The sequence below is a fragment of the Nematolebias whitei genome, chromosome 21, assembly GCF_014905685.2.
Source record: "Nematolebias whitei isolate Nwh7 chromosome 21, NemWhi1, whole genome shotgun sequence".
NCBI lineage: Eukaryota > Metazoa > Chordata > Actinopteri > Cyprinodontiformes > Rivulidae > Nematolebias > Nematolebias whitei.
In genome coordinates, this window is record NC_056518.1 from 14,267,325 (window position 1) to 14,274,626 (window position 7,302).

The 7,302-nt window shown below is 37.7% G+C and overlaps 1 protein-coding gene and 1 long non-coding RNA gene across 2 annotated transcripts in view; both read right to left on the bottom strand.

Annotated features, from left to right (window-relative positions):
- LOC119427606 overlaps positions 1-1,162 on the bottom strand; it is a 2,142-nt gene extending 980 nt beyond the window's left edge. The window contains exon 1 of the long non-coding RNA XR_005187663.1: positions 1,080-1,162. This is a non-coding gene — a long non-coding RNA (uncharacterized LOC119427606). The remainder of the gene's footprint in view (positions 1-1,079) is intronic.
- A 2,081-nt stretch (positions 1,163-3,243) lies between these two features.
- Positions 3,244-7,302, bottom strand: part of pacc1 (proton activated chloride channel 1) — a 4,321-nt gene continuing 262 nt past the window's right edge. Inside the window, exons 2-7 of the mRNA XM_037695332.1 lie at positions 7,035-7,244; positions 4,162-4,316; positions 3,903-4,045; positions 3,688-3,829; positions 3,489-3,596; positions 3,244-3,405 (exon numbers count right to left, since the gene is read on the bottom strand). Of these exons, the coding sequence (XP_037551260.1) occupies positions 3,244-3,405; positions 3,489-3,596; positions 3,688-3,829; positions 3,903-4,045; positions 4,162-4,316; positions 7,035-7,244 (920 nt within the window). The remainder of the gene's footprint in view (positions 3,406-3,488; positions 3,597-3,687; positions 3,830-3,902; positions 4,046-4,161; positions 4,317-7,034; positions 7,245-7,302) is intronic.

Genomic DNA, 7,302 nt, shown 5'->3' on the forward strand with positions numbered 1-7,302 from the left:
ATGTGTGTGTGTGTGTGTGTGTGTGTGTGTGTGTGCCCTGAGAGTTCTGTTGTGACTTGGTGCTATTTAAAAAACTGAATTGAAATGAACAGTTCTGGAATTAAACTTCTGCTAAAAGATAAAATAACATTATATAACTTCTACTATTCTAAAATATTTACCAGCTGAACCAACAAAGCTTCATACAGTCTTGATAGTTATTTAACCCTCTAAAAACAAGTTTAGCCGTCTAGTAACAAGTATGACAAAAGTCCAGAAATTACATTGTTATGATATAATATTAGTGACCTATTTTTTTTATTTTAAATATTATGAAATTCTTACAAAAAAGTACTGAGTCCTCATGTTTTGTTGTTACAAAAGTGCCAAAGAGAAGCTGCTTATGTAGATCTTGTTCTCAGCCCAGTCCCCGAATCAAGACAAAACCAGTAAACAAAACAAACACTGAGGCTGACCAGTCCTGTTGTTGTGATGACATGTGATTGATTTTGTTTTAATAACTGATAGAAAACTTTTGAATTCGTTGTGCAGTACCACAAAAAGCAACACTCAAAGGAACAAATCGTTTTAGCAACATTTACTCGTCTTGGGAGGAGCAGGTTAGCACCACTTATCGCAATTGTTAGTTTTAGTAAAGCATAAATAAGCCGGCTTGAAATAAACTTTCAACTATTGTTGTAATTCACGTAACAAAAAACTAAAAAGTTCGTTTCAGTAACTTGCCGAAGCTTGTTGTTGTTGAACTTATTGAACCTTTGACTTAGCTTAGCTTCACAACTAGGTGTTATGTGCAAACAAAATCCGTAATAATTGTTCATATTTAGACCAAAAGACCACTCAACTGCAAAGATATTAAACTATTGACACAAGTCGTGTCTTGTAATAAAATGAATATGCTCAGGGCAGGGGCAATTAGTAGGTAAAGTCGGTTAGAAGTTAGAGCTAAATTTAGCAAGATAGCACTTTGCTATTTAGTTACTACTGTATAAAATAACATAAATATAAATTATGACGGCATGCAGCTGAAAACAGATGTTTGAATATAATTTCTATGGGATGCAGACATAACTGTTGGCTACCTTTACAATTTCCAAATGTGTGCAGACAGTATTCACTCTTCCACAGCTGAAGTTAGCAACATCCTCCATCGAGTCCCAACGTAAACTACTTCCGGTGAGGCGTTCAAAGTCCACGGCCAGTGTCGGAACACAGGACATGTTGATCACTGTGCTGATCGATTATTCTTTGCATATTTTACTTGCATATTAAATTTGCTTTGTTGCAGACGTTGATAAAAATAAACATTCACATTTTTCCTCTCTTTAGTTTGGTACAAAGTTCATGGCAATATGAATTAATTTAAATATTATAAAATACATTTCACAACAATATTTGAGCATATTTTATTGTTTAAAATCTCAAAAATGAAATGTACATATAAAATGTATGGACACTTTTTTTAATTGTAGGAACATTTTTAACAGCACACTAATGATTTTTTTTTCTCACTCGTTTAATAAATTACAGGCCAAGTATTCTTAGAAGAAAAACATATTTTGACTTTTTTTTTTTTTTTAAGCAACAACTTTCAAGGGAGATCATCTAAGCTGAAAAAAAGCTACAAAAAAAAAAAAAGATTCCAAAAGTTAATCAACTGTGCACATACATCCTTTATCAAAGTTTCAATAAAATCTATCCAGTGGTTCATGAGATATTTTGCTAACATGACTAAACAACACACACAGAGGCAAAAAATTATTGCTACATTTCACTGTTTGGTGATTCATGTAAAAGTACATAGTATCCGTTTATATTTATACTACAAAAATAAGCAATAAACTAGCATTTTATTGACAATCTATTTTCCCTTTAGTATTTTTTGATTGACCTAAACTTTTACTTGATTTACTTAAAACGTATAACAACAAATGTTTCAGTACAAGATTCTCTTAATTTCCATTATTACACACAAACAAATAAAATCCTAAATCCTGCAACAGTTTCATTGAAGTTCACATGTTCTCAGTTTTACAAACAAAAGATAATGAAACATAAAACTTTTAAAGCTTTTTAGCTTTCAGCAACATTTTTGTGTGTATGCGACACTGTGTCCAGGAATGTTTAAAAAACAATTATTAAAACCTGCCTTCTTTTGAAATGCACCAAAATACAAACCATTTGACATTTTTAAATGAAATGAATGACTGAATGGTTGTACCATATTTTTCACCCTATAAGTTGCAGTTTTTTGCATAATTTGCATGCCCTGCAACTTATTTATGGATTTTTTTTCCCCATATTTATAAACCAACTTTTGGCTGAGATATGACCATCTTCATTCCTTCTGACTGAAAATATTGAACACTACCATTTTCAGCCGCTAGATGGCACTCGAGCAGCATGGCATGCCGTTGTATCATGTAATAGGTAAACGTGTCTATTAATGACACAATTGGTTTGCCACAGCCCGCCACCATCGTCTGCCTGAAGCAACCATCAAATAAGCTTCATTTCGATGCGCAGCCCCGGCAAAATGCAGCTCATTTGACCACTGAAGTGCATTTATTAAGTAAAAGTTCAACTGAGACACACCTTTACTATAAAGTCGAGCTAACAAATAATTGTTTTTAGGTGGTTATCTTGCTCAATTTCCAAGAAATGCACAGCGAGTCCTCTCGTGCACACACCTACTTCTGCGTATCGGATTTTGAAATACAGCTGATTTTACCATCAAAGTGCATTTATTAAGCAAATGTTAGACTGAGACACACCTTTGCTATAATTTCGAGCAAACAAATAATTGTTTTTAGGTGGTTAACTTGTTAAATCCTTGTTAAAGTCCTCCCGTGCACGCCCTTGCGGCCGCCATTTGGCAGTCAATCGATTTTTGGCACAACACCGGCCCACATTTTCGGGTTGTCAGCGGTGACGCGTAACAAACGCAACGTGACGCATAATAGATGCGACGTATTTATGGATTTTTCACTTTATTAGAGATATTTGGGCTGATGCGACTTATAGGGTGGAGCGACGTGTACGGAGGAAAATACGTTATGTTAAAATAGAACAAAGACAGCAGTTTCATACATAATGTCACATTTTAACAAACATGACCTAAGTGCTAAATATTCCCACCGAGATAAAAAAAAAAGTGCATACTGATGTTGAAATGCACGTGTATAAAAAGTTGTCAGTTGGACCTTTCATAGTTTATCAGTTTGTGCTACCGGTGCATTTAATGCTTTAGCTTACGGGGCTCAGTTCTCTCGCTTTATTCCTCAGATGCCTCTTCCTCATCTTAATAATCCACTTTATAGTGAGCTTGGCAAAATTAGCAGCTTTGAAGAGAGCCATGAAGACACCGCAGAGGATAGCCATGGAGCTCCAGGGGTTCGCAGTCACAATCTGTTCGGAAATAAACATCGCCGTCTCGAACTGATTCGTACACACAAATTGTAATTTGGGTTGAAATGTTTGGAAGAACTCACCAGTCTGATGTCCTGAATGAAAGGATCGCGCCACTCAAAAACAGCAAAGAACAGCTCATTGGTTTGTTCTGCTTCAGGCCTTTTATCATTGAATTTCACCACAGAGGACTAAAACAAAACAATATCAAGAATAAATGGTGAAATGGACCAGTAAGCTTTTAAATGTATTCATGAATGCAAAGTATAAATTGATAAATACCTCTTGCCGAAACTCAACAGCTTGATTACTTTTTCCAGATGTTTTCACTAAAGACATTTTGACCCAGGTTCTGAATCCTCCAGAAAAGGTCCACATGGAATAATTCTTCTCACAGTCCCTCATAAACTCCGACTGGTTTGCACTGACGGTCAGTAAACACATGAGCAGCTGATCGTTCACGGTTTCATAGGACAGGAAGCAGAAACGGTACTAACCTGTGAATCAAGTCGCTGAACTTAGAAAAAAGCATGTAAGTGATGGCACTGAAGTCCGCTTCTGTTTCGTTCTGACTGAACTGCATGAAGATCAGCTCTTTGTTTTTGACGTCAGACGGGCCACGGACCACCAAAGCTCGTTTCTACAACACAAATGAATACATATGCTAATACCGTATGTCAGCAGTTACGATTAAAACCATTTTTGTTGCATGTTTTAAATGTATAAAGCCAAGAAATCAAAGACTTTAACTGTTACCTCAGTCTGATTTATGAACGGCCCAAAGTAAGTCACTTCTTTAACCTCACAGTCCCCTCTTTGAGGTTTACCAGGATTCGTTAATGGTGGGATGTAGTCATGGTAGTGATGTTTGCAGCTCAGCAGCTGAGCATTGCCCGGATACAGAGCAATACCTGCCCCGGGACAAAAAGTGACAACCAACAAAATCAGAAAAGCCTTTATCCATTTTCAGTTGTCATTTGGTAAAGTTTAGTCTGTTTCTGTGTTTTGTTGGAGATTTGAGTTATTATCACCAACGCCAAGAGTGTTTTTGTCTGTATTTTATGAATCAGTGGATTTTAATGAAACTCTCAGAAAGTAATCATAGGATGTTCATCGTCAAAGTTTGGAATGACCAATTCAAGATGGCCGTCACAACCAACGTACTTAAAAAAAACATAAAAATGTCTACAACTTGGCTACATTTATATATGTCGAGCTAAAAAATGTTGTGGTAGTAGCTGAGCATCATCCCCAATGCAGACTCTGGTGACACGCTGCGCAAAACTTGAGCTCAAAACTTCACATTACTTTTTGCCATCAACCCAGACTGTCTGTTAGCAAAAAATCTACTGAATGCACTGAAAGCGCTTAGAAAATAATCAACAGATGAACATCTACAACAAACAGCTTTTGGAGACACCCCAATTCAAGATGGCTGCCACAGCTAAACCGTTTTACAGAATACAAAAATGACTATCAGTCAGTTTTACAGATATTGAGCTGAAAATTGGTGTGTTAATAAAAGTTCTTGTGAATTTATAGTCAGAGTGCTAAATAACCTTGTGAGGTCTAAGATGAGCTCATCTATAGACTACATTCTGTGAAGAGGAGGAGACCTGAGGGAGCTTGGAGACTGTAAGTTTCTGGCAGGAGAGAGTGTGGCCAGACAGCATCGGACAGTTGTGTGTAGAATGACTGTTGTTGTGAAGAAGAGAAAAAGAGTAAAATCAGAGAAGAAGACCAAATGGTGGAAAATGAGAAAAGAAGAATGTTGTGAGGTGTTCAGAGAGGAGCTGTTAAAGACTCTGGGTGGTAAGAAAGAGCTTCCAGGTGACTGGACTACTACAGCAACAGTAATTAGAGAGACAGGTATGAAGGTACTTGGTGTGTCATCTGGACAGAGAATGGATGATATGCAAACCTGGTGGTGGAATAATGAAGTGCAGGAAGCTGTTCAAAGAAAGAAATTAGCCAAAAAGAAATATGACCGTGACAGGACTGAAGAGAGGAGACAGGAATATAAGAAGATGGGATGTAGAGAAAGCAGAAGGCGTATGATTAGTTGTACGGGAGACTGGACACTAAAGAGGGCAAGAAGGACTTGTAAAGATTAGCAAGACAGAGCGATCAGGCTGGAAAGGATGTGCAGCAGGTTAGGCTAGTTAAAGATAGGAATTGTAATGTTCAAGTTTATTGTCATTCGCATCACATGTGGTACATGAGGTGGAACGAAACTGTGTACTTGGGGTCCCAGCTATACCCAAAATAGCAAAAATATAAAGTATAAAAAGAAACAGTATATAAGGATCTAAGATATACACTAATATATACGTTAAACAAACGCCAAACGGTGCACTAAAAGATCTAAGATATACGTTAAACACAAATGTTTTCATTCAACTTTTATTTAAACAGGTAAATCCCATTGAGCCCCGAGGACTCATTTACAAGAGAGACCTGATCTCAACAAAGAATGATGACAACAATGGACAACAGCAACAACAATAGACAGTTATAAAAAGGCATACAGATTTTTTAATTTATTTTTTTATAAATAAGATGGCTAAAAAAAGTAACAAAAAACTGCTAGATTATAAGGTGAATGTAGAAAACTAAAAATAGGAACATGTCTGCATTGGTCCTAGCCAGGAGTCCAAAGTCACTTAGAGAGGTCAAGGTCGAGAGCTTCAGATCTTTTTGTAAGATATTCCAGGAAACAGGAGCGGAGTAGGAGAAGGCCCTTTAATAGAAGGCCCTACTAATACAGTAGCCCCTCATTACTTCGCATTCGACTTTCGCGGTTTTTCAAAATAAGATTGGACCTGACACACAACTGACTGATTGATGGATGAGCCGCACGATCCGCACGGAGTTTTTATTTAAAATAAATTATTTTAATTTTTTAGCAGCTGCTGCACCTGCATGCAGCCTACAGCTGCAGGAGAAGCTTCCTCCTGCTGCATGTCAGGATCTCTGCTCTGCAGTGGAGAAGTGGGCGTAGCCGAGAGTGCCGGCAGGTGACAGAGAGTGGAGATCATGACATGCTGTGCTCTTTTAGAGCGTTTAGAGTCAGGGTTAGTGGGGACAGTGGGTATATTAGTAGAAGGATGTTAGAAATGCAGCTGCCAGGAAAGAGACAAAGAGGAGATATATGGATGCAGTTAGAGAGGACATGGAGGTAGTTGGAGTGAGGACAGAGGACAGAGATGGAGGAGGATGACTCGCTGTGGTGACGCCTGACGAGGGAAAAGACGAAAGAAGAAGAAGAATTCTTAAAATGGGGTGGTCAAAATGCAGTCGTTCAAAGTAATGCTAGAACTTCAATTAGATTCTTTTACTTTGAAAAGCTTTATTCAAAACAACCCTTGCTTCCTGTTTTATTTTGTTAGCGTTTTACACCTTGTACTTTCTTGTAATTTATTTTCTGTGTGGCATCAGAGTTTTAGTTTCTTTCCACTATATATTCTATGTTTCAGCCTCAGTGAAAACTGAGTTGCATTCAAGAGTTTTGTATTAATCCTGCACGTTACCATTATCAGAAGCAGAATCACGTTCATTTGGACAAGGACGTTTGTTTCAAATGTTTTACGGGTCATACTGAAATTTGAATACTTATATTTTGTACAAACCTGGGGGTGGAAATGACTCAACTTCTTTGTAGGTGACAGACATAACAGGCTGGCTGAGTTTCTCCAAAAAGTCTGAGATGGTCTGGTAGGCCAGGAAGATGGCCACAGTGGTCAGCAGCAGGTAGATGAAGATGAGCAGCACAGTGAAGACATTTTTCAAGCAGGCTTTACTGAATCGCACTGATGGCCTGCTCCCTCTAACATCACCCTCTATGAGGAGAAGAAAGGACAAAAGGTGGCCTTACAAGAGGAAACAGGGAGACGTTTA